The sequence below is a fragment of the Lethenteron reissneri genome, unplaced genomic scaffold, assembly GCF_015708825.2.
Source record: "Lethenteron reissneri isolate LAM-NWPU_2019-01 unplaced genomic scaffold, ASM1570882v1 scaffold_113, whole genome shotgun sequence".
Lineage (NCBI taxonomy): Eukaryota > Metazoa > Chordata > Hyperoartia > Petromyzontiformes > Petromyzontidae > Lethenteron > Lethenteron reissneri.
The window spans coordinates 12286-34087 of NW_026890816.1; the positions used below are offsets into that span (position 1 = coordinate 12286).

Here is a 21802-nt window from a genome sequence, read left to right on the forward strand (position 1 = left end):
ATACGAAGGGAGAGTTTGAGGCCTAGTTCTAGGCTTTAGGCCTAGCTGTAGGCTTTAGGCCGCTGTGAGTTAATTTTAAACTATCTCAGGTAATTATAAGGGAATGTTACACTTGTTTAGCCAGGAAAGCCTCACTGAGTCTAAAGGTTTTTGTAGGGTCCTGCCAAGTGTTTGCAGTAGGGGGCGATGTTGCTACACGTAATCGGACGGAGGGACGATATAATCTATTGTAGGCTGGTTCACTTCGTTCCTACCAGTATAATCCCTTAACTATAACCAGTCATCGATAAGCATATTATTTTTAACCGCGACGAATGCAATTTATTTATACGGCCATTGTGAGCTCCTCAAACTACATAATTATTGAACATGCTATGTAATGTGTAATAAACCCCGTTGAGACGTCGTCAATTGAGAATTCTTTTTTCAGTTTCGTTCACAGCTTCCACCACATTCGTTCCTCCAGTTCCCTTGCTCCTTCACGCTGTTGGCTGACAGCGTGAGAGAGAGACTGCGGCGGCCCGCCACGTGGCAGGCTCCGGACCACGGCACCAGCCACGTGGCTTCTCCGCTCCTTTAAATCCCTGGCCCACGTGATGCCCCGCAGCCAATCCTCAGCCACACCCCTGGAACTTTCCCGAAGCTAATGTACGGCTCCAGGGCCACGCCCCTAACTCGACTCCCCATTAGTTGCGGGCTGAGGCCGGCAGAGCCCATCATTATTATCCAGGTGTAACCTCACATTACAAATGTAATGCATTGGGCCAGAGTGAATTTCTGTCACAAGCCGAGTTGAACAGGAAATGGTTCCAACTCCTGGTCACGCAGCTTTAGATGGGCCTGCCCAAAATCATAAAAATCCTCAACGAATGTGAGCAGAGGCAGAGACATCGAAATCAAGGAACCCAAAGCACCAAGCCTATTTAGGGTACCATAGGCCTGCTGTACTCGATCGACAGAAAATACAGCCGCCCCTTGAATATCGTAGGTTACGTTCTTGGAAAATGCCACGCGACAGCTAAAAACGCGATATTCAATACTTAACCCTTACCCAAGTAATGGCGTTAGGTAAACGTCAACTAAAATTTACATCACAATTGAAATACGTACTGTATTCCAAATCAACTAAAATTAAACTATTGAAATAAACATTGGGAAACCGTGTCTCATGCTTTTGGTTACAGGCCTACCCAACACTTATGGTCACACATGCTGTCTGCTTCTACTCGACCTTGTCCGAAAAGTCCTCCCAAATCTCCACATCCACAAATGGATGTGATTTGTCTCGGGCTCCATTAGTGACCTGGAAGTCAAACCCTAGAGCCTTCACAGGTCACCTTCACGAATGGTGACGTTTCCCAGCTGCCCTCTTTATTGGGTCCTTGCATCACAAACGATCGGCTTATGGAACTTCAAATTTCACACGTCAATCTCAGACTCTGCTCCTTGAAGACCTCCTTACACGTGTTTCAGTTTCAAGACAATTCAAAAGGCCTTCCAATTGTACATTAAGTGGTTTTTAATGTGTGTTCCCTGGCAGTTGTGAAGATTTGATTACTGTGTAAATGCATTCCAAGACAGTGCAGTCGTTAGATTCCGTGGAGACGAGTTCTGCTCTTGGTGACATCACAAGCCAGAGAGAGGGGGAGGCCCTGACGTAACCCACTCGTTAATTTGAGGTGACGTCTTCAGAGGGAGCGTCTACATATTTAGGTAAACATGTGGTAAACAAGGTGGGATATCAATGCAGACAGATATATCTAAAGTTTTATTTGAATAGAATTTAAAATTCAATAAAACCTAGGCTAGAATACAAATCTGTAACAAAAATCCACGATGCCTTCAAATGTGCTCTTTAAAGTACCTCCTTGAGAAAAAACAGATCGGCAAACATCTTTCATTCAACGTTCTCTACACGAAACAGAGGAATGTTTTACACAAACTATAAATACCACGGCCTTTTAGGAATGCATGTGTAATGGGTTCCGGAGACACTTGTAGAGGTATCTTCTTTATTACAATACAACACTCCAACAGTCCTGATACTCTGTTACAGCCTAGATACACTACTCTGGCTACGCTCTGGGGTCCTCCGGCTGCAATTACCCTAGGGGAGGCTAATTGACCCGACCCAGCCAAGGTGCGGGTCTGGACTCTGGCTTCCTCGGAACTCGCCCTTACAAGGACGTAGAGCCGGGAGTCCCAGAGTCCCACCACTGGCCCTCACAACGTCCCGGCCCATACAAGGACAAGTGGGACGAGGGGGTCCAGGGTACTAAGCTGGCTGATCTTGGGTCTTGAGCTGCAACTGGCCCCGATCGGCCAGGGAGCTGCCCTTTTATGCCTCGTCCCCAACGAACGAGGGGTGGGGTTGTGTGCGCCCCCAGATATCCCACAGAGCACGCACAGCCCCCCCCCCGTTGGTGGCGCCAAAGGACTCAACTGTTTGGGGTGCCTGGGATTCTAGCGCCTCGCGCCGAGGGCTTATCTGCCTAGGATCCTAGAGCCCCCAGCAGCCCCCCCTTTCTTATGGCACTACATATGTGTTCAGTACAAGCCACCTGTGGACTGGTTTTGGTGTACAATGTCTCAACAGTCCGGCTTGCTTCAACTGATGTTCATCGGCAAGGTCCATTTCAAGTCTCAGTTCGACAAAATGTATACGTAACACAAAATGATAATTAGTGTTCTTGTGGAGAATGTATCTCCTATACGTAACTTATAAGTGGCATACCTTAACTGATGAATGATCCGACTATGCTCCCGATTTCAAAGACAATGAGTTGCCCCAGTCAGATGCGTCCTGATTCACAAAAATACCCTTTGACTCGTATCACAAAAATAACAGCTCTCACGTGAGTTTTTGTACAGGTTACCACCAAAACAGATACTTTGTCCTGACAGCACATATTCCATGTTTGACATTAATACACAAAATGTTGTATGTACGTACAAAATCAGACAGGTATTCTTTCAATTATGATTCAAAATAATCAAAGGGCACATTGGCAACATTTTATTACTATACTGAAATGTACTGCGTCACGTTGCAACGTATTTACAAGTTGATCTCTGCGGAGATGAGGCCTATATGTGCAGCACTCTCAGAGGGAAGCCAAGTAGTAGTACATTCTCTATTTATTGCAGAGGTTCAAGGTTCAAATCCGACTGGCATATTATCATCTCCCCCGACTTACAAACTCATATCCACGTGGCACACAGGGGCAGATGCCCATAATGGGCACCCATCGAGTGTCTAAGATGAGATATGATACAAAACACTTGAGTCACTCCTGGTTAGAGATCACCCCAACCCACAGGTTCACAAATACTGGCCACGCTTACACTGCAGTTTGAACCTAGAAATTGAGTGTTCAACTTCACATTATATTCATTAGAAAGGCCTGTGACAAAGGTGCATCCATTGGAGCTTAATTGTCTGAAGCTTGCACATCTACCTGGTCTCCATTTGACTTTGTATTGTCTAAGAAGTCCACCCACACCTCCACATCCACAAACTCATGGGAGTTGCCTCGCTCTGCCTCACAGTCAGAATTTAGTTCCTGTTTCACACTGCCTCCATCTATGTGAAGGTCCGATTTTGGAGTTGAATAATCTTCAAATTTAACCTTCACTTCTACGCTCTTCACTGTTACTTCTTCACATTTCACTTTCGCCTCTTCATATTTCACCTTGATACCTTTCAAAGTGTCCAGGCTGGGATTGTCTTCTGGTTCTTGTTTCATGCACAATGGGGTCATTGCAGCACTTTGACTTTCACAAGCTGATTTCAGATTACACTTCTTGTGGATTTTCTGATGCTTGTGTGTTCTCTGGTGTTTTTTAAGATTTGATGACTGTGCAAACGCTTTCCCACAAACACTGCACTTGAAGAGTTTCTCTTCTGTGTGTGTTCTCTGGTGCTGTTTAAGAGTAGATGAATCTAAAAATGTCTTCCCACACACACTGCACTTGAAGGGTTTATCTCCTGTGTGTGTTCTCTGGTGTCGTCGAAGATTAGATGAATCTGAAAACGCCTTCTCACACACACTGCACTTGAAGGGTTTATCTCCTGTGTGTATTCTCTGGTGGGTCTGAAGAGTTGATGACTGTGCAAACGCCTTCCCACACAGAGTGCACTTAAAAGGTTTCTCTCCTGTGTGTGTTTTCTGGTGGGTCTTAAGATTTGATGACATTGCAAACACCTTCCCACACAAAGTGCACTTAAAAGGTTTCTCTCCTGTGTGTGTTCTCTGGTGTTGTTTAAGAGTAGATGAATAAAAAAATGCCTTCCCACACACACTGCACTTGAAGGGGTTATCTCCTGTGTGTGTTCTCTGGTGGGTCTGAAGATATGACGACCTTGAAAATGCCTTCTCACACACAGTGCACTTGAAAGGTTTCTTTCCTGTGTGTGATCTCTGGTGTTGTTTAAGAGTAGATGAATAAAAAAATGCCTTCCCACACACACTGCACTTGAAGGGCTTATCTCCTGTGTGTGTTCTCTGGTGGGTCTTAAGATTTGATGACTGTGCAAACGCCTTCTCACACACAGTGCACTTAAAAGGTTTCTCTCCTGTGTGTGTTCTCTGGTGGATCTTAAGATTTGATGACAATGCAAACGCCTTCCCACACAGAGTGCACTTAAAAGATTTCTCTCTTGTGTGTGTTCTCTGGTGTGATTTAAGAATGGATGACCGTGCAAACACCTTTTTACACACACTGCACTTAAAAGGTTTCTCTCCTGTGTGTGTTCTCTGGTGGGTCTGAAGAGTTGATGACTGTGCAAACGCCTTCCCACACACAGTGCACTTGAAGGGTTTCTCTCCTGTGTGTGTTCTCTGGTGCTGTGTCAAGTTTCCAGTACGATCCATGCTGTTTGCATTCTGGTCGCATTGTTTCCTTCTTGTAACGAGCTGCGCTGAGTGCCTTTGCTCCATCAGACCAACTCTGCAGAGCGAGCATCAGCTGCAGACAGAAAAACATATCCACACCATCTCCGTGAGTATTGAGGCACAGAGGAATGCATATATACAGTCACACATGACTTACACATCTATACATATTCATATTTTCATGAAATAGTGAAAGAGATTCCCTAATTCATCACACGGGCTGCTAAGGCACACAATGAGAGGGCAAATGGTCATAAATATGACTCGACACCCAAGTGTCTTCAAAATGAATATTTACCAAAAACTCCAAGCACACAATTTTGGTTGTCTAGCTATGACAGGAATATTTATTTAAGAAAAATTAGCTAACATAGCAAAGGCTGTTGATATTATTTGTATTATGCAGAAATGTATAAATTAATGTTCATTTGCAACTTAAAGGTCTGAAGCCAGGCTCAGATGAGCTTGAATGCGAGGATGAACAGATCTAACTTAAGCTGCATATGTGCATTGTTAGTTTCCATTCTTATAAAATCTTGTTCTGTACCTGTTGAATTCCATGACGAAATGGGGCCTTGCATATGTTCTACAAAAAGATCACCTCCCTGGGAAAATCTTGACTTAAAACTTTTGTGATAGCGGGAATTCATATTCTTTGGTTATTTCGGTAAAGTCACGTAGATATAAAATAATAATACAAATAAAGTGAATAGAAGAAAAAAAACGACTAATGTAGACTGTAGCCTGGTTCTTAACCTCGGTGAGCATACTGGCAGTCTATAATGTAGAAAATGTAGCCTGGTTCTTAACCTCAGTGAGTGTATTGGCAGTCTATAATGTAGACTATTGCCTGTTTTATTGACAAGACCTTTGCAATGGACTAGACCTTGGCGATGGACACTCACAGCTTTGTATGCAAAAAAGTCCAGGCAGCTTCCACATAGTGTTACAGAGCCTAATGAAAAAATGCTGCTAGACTAATTTGAAGTGACACTTTGGATGCCAAATAAGGTCATGAACACATTAACCAGGTATAGGAGCTCCTCCACCACGTGTAGAACGACCTGATTATTCATGGAGAGCTGAGCAGGTGCAGTGTTGTATGACATTAAATTCCCAGGGAGGTATTCTTTGGGTCTTTCGGTAAAGTCACGTCACTTAACCGAGAGACTCAAAGAATATGAATTCCTGCAGTTACGAAAACTTTAAGTCAAGATTTTCCCAGGGAGGTGATCTTTTTGTAGAACATATGCAGGGCCCCATTTCGTCATGAAATTCTCCAGGTATAGAACACGATTCTCCAACTCAATATCATTGAGTAGCCATGACCAGATCATCAACATGCCTAACATGGTTGACCAGCAGGGGACGATCCCTTGACTATAACCAGGCATCGATTAGCGTATCATTGTTACTGTATGAAATGCAATTTTGTATAGGGCCATTGTGAGCTTCTCAAAATACATAATTATACTTAAGCATTACCTAAATAATGGGGTTAGGTAAACGGCAACTAAAATAAACATCACAATTGAAATAAGTACTGTACTGTATTCCAAATAAGGAATCATGTGTGCATTACCCACAATACTTGTGGTCAGAAAGCAAACAAAAACACTCTGCTAGAAAATGCATGGTCTGCTGCTGAGGCAGACCGTTGTAAAAGGTTTGAAATGGGTGTAGCCCAAGGATCATAAGGAAGTGGCCGGGGCTAGTGATGTTAATGTAATAAATTAGCATGTTAATGTGAAATCGAAGAGTAGTGCAATCCAAAGCGGCCTCCCTACAAGACAGAGAAGGAGCGAGGCTCTACCTGGGTAAACAACAACTACCACCACGACAACAATAACCACGATGTGAACTTCTCACTTCAGATCTCAGTGAGCGGACACTAAAATAAATCACGCTTGCTAACACAGAGCGTACGCCTGGGATACACTGCCGAGATCATCGATGACCTCGCCGCCGAGAAAGTTCAGCAGTATCTGACAAGCACAACCTGGTGGCAGCCAGATGCGAACTGCCCATATCCCCCATGTAACACCCTTGCCGAGCACGCGCACGTGTGTGAGAGATTTGCTCGCGAGCGTGCGCAATTCTGACGGCTGGAACAGGAGCACACCATTGCAAGTCTTCTTCCAGAGGAGAAGCTCGCGAGAACGGTGAGGGGGGGGGGACGAGGGAGCCTCCAGGACCCCGTGAGACAATCCCAGGATGGGTGGCAGGGATACAGACCGGCATAGGAGATCACAGGCCATGTAACCCAAGTACGTGAGGAGGTAACCCAAGTATGTGGGGAGGTGACCCAAGTACACCTGAATGTTACCAAGCTGCAGTCTACAGCGGAGATAGTCCAGTCCGAGGTGGGAGGGCTACGCTCCATGGTCGGGGGGCTAACCAGGCGAGTATCTCAATAAGAGGCAGAACTCGAACAAATGCGCACTGGGAGGGTAAGGGGGAGTGGGCAAGGGGCCTCTTATGGAGCCACCGCCCTTCCCCGTACGTGCTATATATGCGACCAATGGGGGCATCTCGTGAGAGACAGTCCCAAGATCGCCCGCGCGAGAGAAGCACCAGGGTTAAACACCAAGGCCTCCCTAAAGAGGGGACCACAGAGGGGTGCAATCCACGTGGTCCCAACACAAATAAACTGTCATGATAATGGTAACGAATGACCCCCACGCAGATATTGACAACAACACCCCAGAATGCGGCGACTGCGGGTGACTGGCTGCGGGAGCTGGTGGCAGGAATAATGGGGGCCACGTGGCTCGTGGAAGGGCAGGTGAACAGGCGGCAAACCCGGATTCTGCTGGACGCGTGGGGCGGTAATGTCACTCGTGAGTGCAACACATTGCAGCGTGGTCGGGGTTGAAGTGGGCCGCCGACAGGCCCCGGATCGTGCGCTGCACACTGCAAGTGGAAGTGGGATGGGACTGCTGGGGAGGGTCACCCTTAAGGGTCGCCTCGGACACCAGGTGAGTAACCAGGAGTTATACGTGTCGAGCGTGTTATGTCACGAGTGTATTGCTGGTACCGACCGCCTGGAAAAGTTGGGGCTCAACGTGCAGCCCCGCCGGCGATGCGCCACCGTAGAGGGCAGCGGGGAGCGGATTCCTTTCTTGGGACAAGAGCCGGGTTGCCCTCGCTTCGAGCCCGTGGCCGCTATCCTGGCGTCAGCCGTCACTGTCGGCATTGGTGTTCCACTGGGTTTTCCGTTTTTCTCCCAAACCTAAACTCAAAATATATTTGGAGGTGGTCAAACAGTCCAATGCAGGACCCTCCTGAAACATAATCTTTAACTGCTAAGTAAGAAATTAAATTGGAAAACCCTCAAACACAGTACACTATTTTTATTTTACCAGGTGAGGCCATCTGAGCTGCATAGCTCTTTTTCAGAATCGACCTGGACACAAATGATAGCTCAACTTAGTGGGTTAAAATATGGAAATGTATTGCAGCAAAATTCTCAAAATGAATGTTTCTAAAATGTGGAGAAAAATCAATGCCACAACAGGGAGAGAGAGCAAAAATAAAACATGTAAACTGCAATTATAAATGCGTCAGGGTTGGAATCGAACCCACGACATTCTGCATACCATGTGAGGTAGTTGACATCTTGCCACCCTAGTACAATATATCACACACAAACACATTACAGAGAATTCTAGATTTGAAGCTTTCGTGACTGCAAGGATTCATATTCTTAGGTTTTTTCGGTAAAGTCACGTAGGTAAAACATCAAAATTAATGAAAATAAAACAAAAATCACGACGTTTCGGAGGTAACACAAGTCTCCGTCATCAGGTGGGACCGTCACAGCCGAATTAGCTGCATCAAGTGAGGCAATGATTCAAGATGTAATCCCTTATAAGCAAGTTGAAGGGGTGGGGGAGAGGGGGGGAGCTCATCAGAATGTGGTAGCCAATGAATGGAAACGTATCGAGAGGGAGGGGGGCGGGGCTCAAAGACAGCACGGAGTGCTCAACACATTGGGCAGAGAGGGGGAGGGGAGGCCTGATACACATGATAGACAAAAGAACGAAAATGCCCATGTTTATACCAATGCTGGCTGAACAATGAAGAGAGTACTGTTAAAAAATAACTGGGAATGTTAACACTCGGTAAAGTAAAGTAAAATAGTGCCTGTCAGATAAGATGGTCCAAAAAGGTGTAATTAAGTCTTTTTTGAGTGGTTGATAACATCTTTCCAATGATTACTAAGTTTGTACCCATCATCACGGTTGAAATTATGTCTGTTTGTATATTTGTATGGCTTTGTGTACAAACCTTTGATGGTAGCCGGGAGGTTTGCAGAGAACCTTGGTCTCGGAAAAGACAATTTCATGAGAGCCCACCGAGTTGTAGCAATGATCGGCAACGGCAGAAGAATCAGTTCTGCCGTGTTTCAGATCTGACTTGTGCTTGCGGACACGATCAGAAACATGACGTTTCGTTTCTCCAATGTAGCAATCACCACAAATGCAACTCAATTTGTAGACTCCAGAATACTGTAAGTCAGGAACAACATCCTTCACAGATGGAATCAGATCACGGATGTTATGCACTGTACTGAATCGGACTTGGATCTTATGTTTGTTTAGAATTTTGGAGATCTTTTTGGTCACGCCTGCTATGTATGGTAACGTGATGGTTTTGGTCGGAGTTTCATGTGGCTGTTTCTGTGTGGTGGGAGAGACAGCTTGGCGGATGGTACGGTCAGAGTATCCGTTCATCCTGAGGGCCCGATGTACATGTCTTAATTCACCGGTCAGGTGGTGTTTGTCAGAAATGCCATGGGCTCTGTGGTATAGCGTTTTGATGAGAGAATTCTTTTGAGATGGGTGGTGGTGGGAATCCGGTTTCAAGTAGGAATCTGTGTGGGTGGCTTTCCTGTAGACAGAATGTCCCAAGGATCCGTCAGGCCTCCTCTCAAACAGAATATCCAAGAATGGTAGTTTACCGTCTTTCTCCACTTCCATGGTGAATCTGATGGATGGGTGTCTAGAATTGATGTGGTCCAAGAAGTGGTTCAATGCTGGGAGGCCATGTGGCCAGATGACAAAAGTGTAATCCACATACCTCTTCCACAGGGAAGGACGCAGGGTGGATGTCTGGATGGCGTCTGATTCAAACTTTTCCATGAACATGTTGGCTATAACTGGTGACAAAGGGGAGCCCATAGGGGTACCCTCATTCTGTTTGTAGAAGGTGCCATTCCAGGTAAAATAGGTGTTGGTGAGGCAATGTCTAACCAGCGCAGGTGCATCAGAATTCAATCCATGTTGGACCAAGTCCTCAATTATTGTTAGGGTGTCCGGTACTGGGACTTTGGTAAACAAAGATACTACATCAAAGCTGACGAGGATGTCATCAGGTGATAGTACCATGTCCTTAACCATAGAGACTAATTGGGTTGAGTTGAGTACTGCCGAAGAGGTCTTGCCTGTGAAGGGGAGCAGAGTATCTGATAGAAAACGGGCTAGTTTGTACGTAGGAGAGTTATCGTCGACACAATGGGTCGTAGCGGGGTGCCTTCCTTATGGATTTTGGAAAGACCATAGAGTCTGGGAGGTCTTGCCGCCAATGGTTTTAGAGAGGGACGTTTGCTTGGTTCGATTAGGGAAGTCGAACTCGTGATGATACTGTTGGTTTTCGTCGTTAGGCTTTTAGTGGGATCGTTTTTAATTTTGGAGTAACTCCCATCATTAAGAAGTTCCAGGATTTTGTTGTTGTATGAATCTTTATCCATGATGACCGTGGCATTGCCCTTGTCTGCCGAGAGGATGACTATATCATCTCTCTTTTTTAGGTCCGCGAGTTCAGAGCGTTCATTTTTGCTGATGTTACTAGTGGGTTTCTTAGCATTCTTAAGAATAGTAGCTATTTCAGCTCTTGCTACATCCACATGGATGTGTCCTATGCCTCTGAGGGCTACATCAATCTGAGAAATCATATCCTCTACTGGTATATATTTAGGGGTGACGGCGAAATTTAGTCCTTTGGCCAATACCGTTTTTAGAGTGTCAGAAATTGGGATGTTACTCTGATTAATCACGGTCTTGTTAACATCCAGCTTTGCGATGTGTGGCTCTAATTTCTTCTTAGATAGGTTGAATTTAGAAATCAGCTAACCTGATTTGGGAGTTACTCCAAAATAAAAAACGATCCCACTAAAAGCCTAACGACAAAAACCAACAGTATCATCACGAGTTCGACTTCCCTAATCGAACCAAGCAAACGTCCCTCTCTAAAACCATCGGCGGCAAAACCTCCCAGACTCTATGGTCTTCCCAAAATCCATAAGGAAGGCACCCCGCTACGACCCATTGTGTCGACGATAAACTCTCCTACGTACAAACTAGCCCGTTTTCTATCAGATACTCTGCTCCCCTTCACAGGCAAGACCTCTTCGGCAGTACTCAACTCAACCCAATTAGTCTCTATGGTTAAGGACATGGTACTATCTCCTGATGACATCCTCGTCAGCTTTGATGTAGTATCTTTGTTTACCAAAGTCCCAGTACCGGACACCCTAACAATAATTGAGGACTTAGTCCAACATGGATTGAATTCTGATGCACCTGCGCTGGTTAGGCATTGCCTCACCAACACCTATTTTACCTGGAATGGCACCTTCTACAAACAGAATGAGGGTACCCCTATGGGCTCCCCTTTGTCACCAGTTATAGCCAACATGTTCATGGAAAAGTTTGAATCAGACGCCATCCAGACATCCACCCTGCGTCCTTCCAGGTGGAAGAGGTATGTGGATGACACTTTTGTCATCTGGCCACATGGCCTCCCAGCATTGAACCACTTCTTGGACCACATCAATTCTAGACACCCATCCATCAGATTCACCATGGAAGTGGAGAAAGACGGTAAACTACCATTCTTGGATATTCTGTTTGAGAGGAGGCCTGACGGATCCTTGGGACATTCTGTCTACAGGAAAGCCACCCACACAGATTCCTACTTGAAACCGGATTCCCATCACCACCCATCTCAAAAGAATTCTCTCATCAAAATGCTATACCACAGAGCCCATGGCATTTCTGACAAACACCACCTGACCGGTGAATTAAGACATGTACATCGGGCCCTCAGGATGAACGGATACTCTGACCGTACTATCCGCCAAGCTGTCTCTCCCACCACACAGAAACAGCCACATGAAACTCCGACCAAAACCATCACGTTACCATACATAGCAGGCGTGACCAAAAAGATCTCCAAAATTCTAAACAAACATAAGATCCAAGTCCGATTCAGTACAGTGCATAAAATCCGTGATCTGATTCCATCTGTGAAGGATGTCGTTCCTGACTTACAGTATTCTGGAGTCTACAAATTGAGTTGCATTTGTGGTGATTGCTACATTGGAGAAACGAAACGTCATGTTTCTGATCGTGTCCGCAAGCACAAGTCAGATCTGAAACACGGCAGAACTGATTCTTCTGCCGTTGCCGATCATTGCTACAATTCGGTGGGCTCTCATGAAATTGTCTTTTCCGAGACCAAGGTTCTCTGCAAACCTCCCGGCTACCATCAAAGGTTTGTACACGAAGCCATACAAATATACAAACAGACAATTTCTACCGTGATGATGGGTACAAACTTAGTAATCATTGGAAAGATGTTATCAACCACGCAAAAAAGACTTAATTACACCTTTTTGGACCATCTTATCTGACAGGCACTATTTTACTTTACTTTACCGAGTGTTAACATTCCCAGTTATTTTTTAACAGTACTCTCTTCATTGTTCAGCCAGCATTGGTATAAACATGGGCATTTTCGTTCTTTTGTCTATCATGTGTAACAGGCCTCCCCTCCCCCTCTCTGCCCAATGTGTTGAGCACTCCGTGCTGTCTTTGAGCCCCGCCCCCCTCCCTCCCGATACGTTTCCATTCATTGGCTACCACATTCTGATGAGCTCCCCCCCTCTTCAACTTGCTTATAAGGGATTACATCTTGAATCATTGCCTCACTTGATGTAGCTAATTCGGCTGTGACATTCCCACCTGATGACGGAGACTTGTGTTGCCTCCGAAACGTCGTGATTTTTGTTTTATTTTCATTAATTTTGATGTTTTACCTACGTGACTTTACCGAAAAAACCTAAGAATATAAATTACAGTGAAACCTTGGATAAGCCACTTTTTGTGAGCTGGTCGCTTCTGAAAACAAGTGCGGTATAGCAGCTGAAGTGGGCTTGACCTGGTAGGATAAAAAAATAAACTGTAGAAATAATTAAAAGAAACAAAGTTTCAAAGTAGTGAGCCAGATGAAGACAAATTAAACTTAAGCAGAGAATTAAAGCAAATGCAATCAGGCGAGGGCAGGAGGCAAGGCCCCGCATGGCTAGGCCCCGCGTTGTAATGTTCCAACCTGGACATGGATTCCATACTCGCTGCTACTCAATTGATATCCCTACGAGAGACGGAGCGAGGCTCTACCTGGGTAAACAACAACAACCACCACAACAACAACAACCACAAAAACAACAAACACCACGATGTGAACTTCTCACCTCGGATCTCAGTGAGCGCGCGCGCGGTGCAGCAGCTTCCGGATATATCGTGACGTCACGCGGCAGCAGGAGTGACATGACGTCACTAGCGGGGTTCATCACACAATCCCTCCCCCAACAAGCAGCGGTGTAATTAAATAAATTATGTTAATGAGCCGGGCCCATGTGGGGTGATTGGGCTTGGCTACTGAACCCGTCGCAATGAAATAGCGACGGTTTTATGAATAAATTATGTTAATGAACCGCCAGTCAAAATCGCGGTGGAGGGGGTGGGATTGAATATCTTGGTGACATGACGTCACTAACGGGGAACAGCTTTCCCTGGCGTCTCACGCCGACGAGTTAATGAGTGGTGACGTCACTGTTGTGTGTACACTGTGTGTACAAACTGTGTGTGTGTGTACACTGTGTGTACAAACTGTGTGTGTGTGTACACTGTGTGTGTGTTCTCTGTGCGTGTACACTGTGTGTACAAACTGTGTGTGTATACACTGTGTGTGTGTACACACTGTGTGTACAAACTGTGTGTGTGTACACTGTGTGTGTGTACACACTGTGTGTACAAACTGTGTGTGTGTACACTGTGTGTGTACAAACTGTGTGTGTGTACACTGTGTGTACAAACTGTGTGTGTGTACACTGTGTGTACAAACTGTGTGTGTGTACAGTGTGTGTACTCTGTGCGTGTACACTGTGTGTGTGTACCCTGTGCGTGTACACTGTGTGTGTGTACACTGTGTGTGTGTACACACTGTGTGTACAAACTGTGTGTGTGTACACTGTGTGTGTACAAACTGTGTGTGTGTACACTGTGTGTGTGTACACTGTGTACAAACTGTGTGTGTGTACACTGTGTGTACAAACTGTGTGTGTGTACAGTGTGTGTACTCTGTGCGTGTACACTGTGTGTGTGTACCCTGTGCGTGTACACTGTGTGTGTGTACCCTGTGCGTGTACACTGTGTGTGTGTACACTGTGTGTGTGTACACTGTGTGTGTGTACACTGTGTGTACAAACTGTGTGTGTGTACCCTGTGCGTGTACACTCTGTGTGTGTACACTGTGTGTACAAACTGTGTGTGTGTACACTGTGTGTGTGTACAGTGTGTACAAACTGTGTGTACCCTGTGCATGTACACTGTGTGTGTGTACACTGTGTGTGTGTACCCTGTGCGTGTACACTGTGCGTGTACATTGTGTGTGTACAAACTGTGTGTGTACACTGTGTGTGTGTGTGTGTACACTGTGTGTTGGCACAGTCGGGGGTACAGATGGTGCATCGGCCAGTCAACTGAGTCAGTCGACCCATGGCACCTGGGGGTCTACCCCGTGCACATAGCCTGGCACAAGCGCCATGGTGACGTGACCGCCACTTAGTGGCGAATGGCGGTTGTTGTTCTTGTTACTGTGTGTCCGGCAAAACAAGAGATGGCACCTCAGCCAGCCATCTCATTGAGTAGCCATTACCAGATCATCAGCAGATGCAACAGGGCTGACCAGCAGGGAAACAGGTCTCTGCAGGGTGGGCTGGTAGGAACGAACAAATGAATGGCTTTAATAAAATGAAATGGCGGGGGTACGATACGAAGGGAGAGTTTGAGGCCTAGTTCTAGGTTTTAGGCCTAGCTGTAGGCTTTAGGCCGCTGTGAGTTAATTTTTAATTTAAATGTTTTAATTTAAAACTATCTCAGGGAATTATAAGGGAATGTTACACTTGTTTAGCCAGGAAAGCCTCACTGAGTCTAAAGGTTTTTGTAGGGTCCTGCCAAGTGTTTGCAGTAGGGGGCGATGTTGCTACACGTAATCGGACATCGGACGATATAATCTATTGTAGGCTGGTTCACTTCGTTCCTACCAGTATAATCCCTTAACGATAACCAGTCATCGATAAGCGTATTATTTTTAACTGCGACGAATCCAATTTATTTATACGGCCATTGTGAGCTTCTCAAACTACATAATTATTGAAGATGCTATGTGATGTGTAATAAACCCCATTGAGACGACATCGTGAATTGAGAATTCTTTATTCAGTTTCGTTCACAGCTTCCACCACATTCGTTCCTCCAGTTCCCTTGCTCCTTCACGCTGTTGGCTGACAGCGTGAGATTTCCGCGGCCCGCCACATGGCAGGCTCCGGACCACGGCACCAGCCACGTGGCTTTGTCGCCCCTTTTAATCCCTGGCCCACGTGATGCCCCGCAGCCAATCCTCAGCCACACCCCTGGAACTTTCTAGAAGCTAATGTACGGCTCCAGGGCCACGCCCCTAACTCGACTCCCCATTGGTTGCGGGCTGAAGCCAGCAGAGCCAATCATCATCATCCAGGTGTAACCTCACATTACAAATGAAATGCATTGGGGCAGAGTGAATTTCTGTCACAAGCCGAGTTGAACAGGAAATGGTTCCAACTCCTGGTCACGCACCTTTACATAGGCCTGCCCAAAATCATAAAAATCCTCAACGAATGTGAGCAGAGGCAGAGACATCGAAATCAAGGAACCCAAAGCACCAAGCCTATTTAGGGTACCATAGGCCTGCTGTACTCGATCGACAGAAAATACAGCCGCCCCTTGAATATCGTAGGTTACGTTCTTGGAAAATGCCGCGCGACAGCTAAAAACGCGATATTCAATACTTAAGCCTTACCCAAGTAATGGCGTTAGGTAAACGTCAACTAAAATTTACATCACAATTGAAATACGTACTGTATTCCAAATCAACTAAAATTTAACAATTGAAATAAACATTGGGAAACCGTGTCTCATGCTTTTGGTTACAGGTCTACCCAACACTTATGGTCACACATGCTGTCTGCTTCTACTCGACCTTGTCCGAAAAGTCCTCCCAAAACTCCACATCCACAAATGGATGTGATTTGTCTCGGGCTCCATTAGTGACCTGGAAGTCAAACCCTAGAGCCTTCACAGGTCACCTTCACGAATGGTGACGTTTCCCAGCTGCCATCTTTATTGGGTCCTTGCATCACAAACGATGGGCTTATGGAACTTCAAATTTCACACGTCAATCTCAGACTCTGCTCCTTGTAGACCTCCTTACACGTGTTTCAGTTTCAAGACAATTCAAAAGGCCTTCCAATTGTACATTAAGTGGTTTTTAATGTGTGTTCCCTGGCAGTTGTGAAGATTTGATTACTGTGTAAATGTGTAGTGACATAAGAAGGGAGGGGCTGCTGTAGGCTCTGGGTTCCCAGGTGGGTCCAGACGCGTAAGCCTCTGGGCGCCAGGCACTGGGTTCCCAGGGGGTCCAGACGCTTTTAAGCCTTTGGGCGCCAGGCGTTGGGTTCCCAGGCGCTTAAGCCTTTTTGGCGCCGCCAACGGGGGGGGGGGGGGGGGGGGGCCGTGTGTGCTCTGTGGGATGTCTGGTGGCGCACACGGCCCCACCCCTCGTCGGACCAGGCATAAAAGGAGAGCTCCCTGGACGATCGGGGCCCAGTTGTAACTCAAGACCCAAGACCCACGACCAGCCATCTGAAGACCCTGGGATGCTGTGAGAGCCAGCGCTGGGACTCTGGAACTCCCGACGCTACGACCTTGTGAGGGCGAGTCCAGAGCGTAGCCAGAGTAGAGTATCTAGGCTGTGTAGCTAGGCTGTGTACCTAGGCTGTAACAGAGTATCAGGACTGTTGGAGTGTTGTATTGTAATAAAGAAGTTACATCTACAAGTGTCTCCGGAACCCGTTACAAATGCATTCCAAGACAGTGCAGTCGTTAGATTCCGTGGAGGCGAGTTCTGCTCTTGGTGACATCACAAGCCAGAGAGGGGCAGGCCCTGACGTGACCCACTCGTTAATTTGAGGTGACGTCTTCAGAGGGAGCTTCTACATATTTAAGTAAACATGTGAAAAACAAGGTGGGATATCAATGGACACATATATAAAGTTTTATTTAAATGAATATAAAAATTTAATAAAACCTAGGCTAGAATACAAATCAGTAACAAAAATCCACGATGCCATCAAATGTGCTCTTTAAAGGAACTCCTTGCGAAAAAAACAGATCGGCAGACATCTTTCATTCAACGTTCTCTACACGAAACAAAGGAATGTCTTACACAAACTATAAATACCATGGCCTTCTAGGAATGCATGTGTTCAGTACAAGCCACCTGTGGACTGGTTTTGGTGTACAATGTCTCAACAGTCGGGCTTTGCTTCAACTGATGTTCATCAGCAAGGTCCATTTCAAGTCTCAGTTCGACAAAATGTATATACGTAGTACAAAATGATAATTAGTGATGTTGAGAATGTATCTCCTATACGTAACTTATAAGTGGCATACCTTAACTGATGAATGATCCGACTATGCTCCTGATTTCAAAGACAAGGAGTTGCCCCAGTCAGATGCGTCCTGATTCACAAAAATACCCTTTGACTCGTATCACAAAAATAACAGCTCTCACGTGAGTTTTTGTACAGGTTACCACCAAAACAGATACTTTGTCCTGACAGCACATATTCCATGTTTGACATTAATACACAAAATGTTGTATGTACGTACAAAATCAGACGGGTATTCTTTCAATTATGATTCAAAATAATCAAAGGGCACATTGGCAACATTTTATTACTATACTGAAATGTACTGCGTCACGTTGCAACGTATTTACAAGTTGATCTGACGAGATGAGGCCTATATGTGCAGCACTCTCATAGAGGGAAGCCAAGTAGTAGTACATTCTCTATTTGTTGCAGAGGTTCAAGGTTCAAATCCGACTGGTATATCAATCATCGCCCCCGACTTACAAACTCATATCCACATGCAAGCCAGTGAACGGTCACCTTGTGGCACACAGGGGCAGATGCCCATTATGGGCACCCTTCGAGTGTCTAAGATGAGATATGTTAGAAAACACATGAGTCGCTCCCGGATTCGATAACGACCCAACCCACAGATCCACAAATACTGGCCACTCTTACACTGCAGTTTGAACCTAGAAATTGAGTGTTCAACTTCACATTATATTCATTAGAAAGGCCTGTGACAAAGGTGCATCCATTGGAGCTTAATTGTCTCAAGCTTGCACATCTACCTGGTCTACATTTGACTTTGTATTGTCTAAGAAGTCCACCCACACCTCCACATCCACAAACTCCTGGGAGTTGCCTCGCTCTGCCTCACAGTCAGAATTTAGTTCCTGCTTCACACTGCCTCCATCTATGTGAAGGTCCGATTTTGGAGTTGAATCTTCAAATTTAACCTTCACTTCTACGCTCTTCAATGTTACTTCTTCACATTTCACCTTCACCTCTTCATATTTCACCTTGATACCTTTCAAAGTGTCCAGGCTAGGGTTGTCTTCTGGTTCTTGTTTCATGAACAATGGGGTCATTGCAGCACTTTGACTTTCACAAGCTGATTTCAGATTACACTTCTTGTGGATTTTCTGATGCGTGTGTGTTCTCTGGTGTTTTTTAAGATTTGATGAATGTGCAAACGCTTTCCCACAAACACTGCACTTGAAGAGTTTCTCTCCTGTGTGTGTTGTCTGATGTCTTCTAAGAGTAGATGAATCTGAAAATGCCTTCTCACACACACTGCACTTGAAGAGTTTATCTCCTGTGTGTATTCTCTGGTGGGACTGAAGATTTGATGACTTTGCATACGCCTTCCCACACAGAATGCACTTAAAAGGTTTCTCTCCTGTGTGTGTTCTCTGGTGTTGTTTAAGAGCAGATGAATCTAAAAATGTCTTCCCACACACACTGCACTTGAAGGGTTTATCTCCTGTGTGTGTTCTCTGGTGGGTCTGAAGATATGATGACAATGAAAATGCCTTCTCACACACAGTGCACTTGAAGGGTTTCTCTCTTGTGTGTGTTCTCTGGTGTGATTTAAGAATAAACGACCATGCAAACGCCTTCTCACACACAGTGCACTTGAAAGGTTTCTCTCCTGTGTGTGTTCTCTGGTGTGATTTAAGAATTGATGACTTTGCAAACGCCTTCCCACACACACTGCACTTAAAAGGTTTCTCTCCTGTGTGTGTTCTTTGGTGGGTCTGAAGATATGACGACCATGAAAATGCCTTCTCACACACAGTGCACTTGAAGGGTTTCTCTCCAGTGTGTGTTCTCTGGTGTCTTTGAAGATGTGATGACTGTGCAAACGCCTTCTCACACACAGTGCACTTGAAAGGTTTCTTTCCTGTGTGTGTTCTCTGGTGTCTTTGAAGATCTGGTGACCGTGCAAACGCCTTCTCACACACAGTGCACTTGAAAGGTTTCTTTCCTGTGTGTGTTCTCTGGTGTTGTTTAAAAGTAGATGAATCAAAAAATGCCTTCCCACACACATTGCACTTGAAGGGCTTATCTCCTGTGTGTGTTCTCTGGTGGGTTTGAAGATTTGATGACTTTGCAAACGCCTTCCCACACAGAGTGCACTTAAAAGGTTTCTCTCCTGTGTGTGTTTTCTGGTGGATCTTAAGATTTGATGACATTGCAAACGCCTTCCCACACAGAGTGCACTTAAAAGGTTTCTCTCCTGTGTGTGTTCTCTGGTGTGATTTAAGAATGGATGACTGTGCAAACACCTTTTTACACACACTGCACTTAAAAGGTTTCTCTCCTGTGTGTGTTCTCTGGTGTGATTTAAGAATGGATGACCGTGCAAACGCCTTCTCACACACAGTGCACTTGAAAGGTTTCTCTCCTGTGTGTGTTCTCTGGTGTGATTTAAGAATTGATGACTTTGCAAACGCCTTCCCACACACACTGCACTTAAAATGTTTCTCTCCTGTGTGTGTTCTCTGGTGTTGTTTAAGAGTAGATGAATCAAAAAATGCCTTCCCACACACACACTGCACTTGAAGGGGTTATCTCCTGTGTGTGTTCTCTGGTGGGTCTGAAGAGTTGATGACTTTGCAAACGCCTTCCCACACACACTGAACTTAAAATGTTTCTCTCCTGTGTGTGTTCTTTGGTGGGTCTGAAGATATGACGACCATGAAAATGCCTTCTCACACACAGTGCACTTGAAGGGTTTCTCTCCTGTGTGTGTTCTCTGGTGGCTTTGAAGATGTGATGACTGTGCAAACGCCTTCTCACACACAGTGCACTTGAAAGGTTTCTTTCCTGTGTGTGTTCTCTGGTGGGTCTTAAGATTTGATGACTTTGCAAACGCCTTCCCACACAGAGTGCACTTAAAAGGTTTATCTACTGTGTGTGTTCTGTGGTGTTGTTTAAGAGTAGATGCATCTGAAAATGCCTTCCCACACACACAGCACTCTAAGGGTTTCTCTCCTGTGTGTGTTCTCTGGTGCTGTGTCAAGTTTCCAGTACGATCCGTGCTGTTTGCATGCTGGTCGCATTGTTTCCTTCTTGTACTGAACTGCGCTGAGTGCCTTTGCTCCATCAGGCCAATTCTGCAGAGCGTCAGCTGCAAACAGAAAAGCATGTCCACACCATCCATGTGAGTATTGAGGCACAGAGGAATGCATATATACAGTCATACATGACTTACACATCTATACATATTCATATTTTCATGATATAGTGAAAGAGATTCCCCAATTCATCACACGGGCTGTTAAGGCACACAATGCGAGGGCAAATGGTCATAAATATGCCTGGACACCCTCGTGTCTTCAAAATTAATGTTTACCAAAAACTCCAAGCACACAATTTCGGTTGTCTAGCTACGACAGGAATATTTAAGAAAAATTTGTTAACATAGCAAAGGCTGTTGAAAATAATACTATTTGTATTATGCAGAAATGTATAAATTAATGTTCATTTGCGACTTAAGAGGTGTGAAGCCAGGCTCAGATGAGCTTGAATGCGAGGATGAACAGATTTAACTTCAGCTGCATATGTACTGTGTTAATTTCCTGACTGTTTCCATTCTTATGAAAATTTCCAAAGCAAAACTAAAATAAACTATTACTATGATTTAACCTCCATGTTCAATCGAGTCAATATACTTGACAGCAAATACAAACTTTACATGTTCATACACTTGCATAGTAAAAAGGTGGTTACATTTTGACTTAAAACTTTCGTGACTGCAGGAATTAATATTCTTTGGTTATTTCGGTAAAGTCACGTAGATAGAAAATAATAATACAAATAAAGTGAATAAAAGAAAAAAAACGACTAATGTAGACTGTAGCCTGGTTCTTAACCTCGGTGAGTGTATTGGCAGTCTATAACGTAGACTATTGCCTGTTTTTTTGACGAGACCTTTGCAATGGACACTCACAGCTTTGTATGTAAAAAAGTCCAGGCAGCTTCCACATAGTGTTCCAGAGCCTAATGAAAGAATGCTGCTAGACTAATTTGAAGTGAGACTTTAGATGCCAAACCAGAGCTGGTCGTGAACACATTAACCAGTTATAGGAGCTCCTCCGCCACG

The 21802-nt window shown here is 45.1% G+C and overlaps 1 protein-coding gene across 1 annotated transcript; it reads right to left on the reverse strand.

Moving 5' to 3' along the window:
- Window positions 1–1292: 1292 nt before the first annotated feature.
- Window positions 1293–20803, reverse strand: LOC133361526 (zinc finger protein 91-like). Its single transcript, XM_061580453.1, has 3 exons — window positions 20793–20803; window positions 18989–20259; window positions 1293–4825 (listed from the first exon to the last, which is right to left on the reverse strand). The coding sequence occupies exons 1-3, from the start codon at window positions 20801–20803 to the stop codon at window positions 3432–3434; spliced, it is 2676 nt and encodes an 891-aa protein (XP_061436437.1). The 3' UTR covers window positions 1293–3431.
- Between the last annotated feature and the right edge of the window lie 999 nt (window positions 20804–21802).

Excerpts from the sequence above, each read along its gene's own strand:
- LOC133361526 (XM_061580453.1), bottom strand. Across the intron at positions 4,826-18,988 it reads AGATAAACTCTTCAAGTGCA|AGAAACCCTTCAAGTGCACT; the intron begins GTGTGTGTGAGA and ends CACACACAGGAG.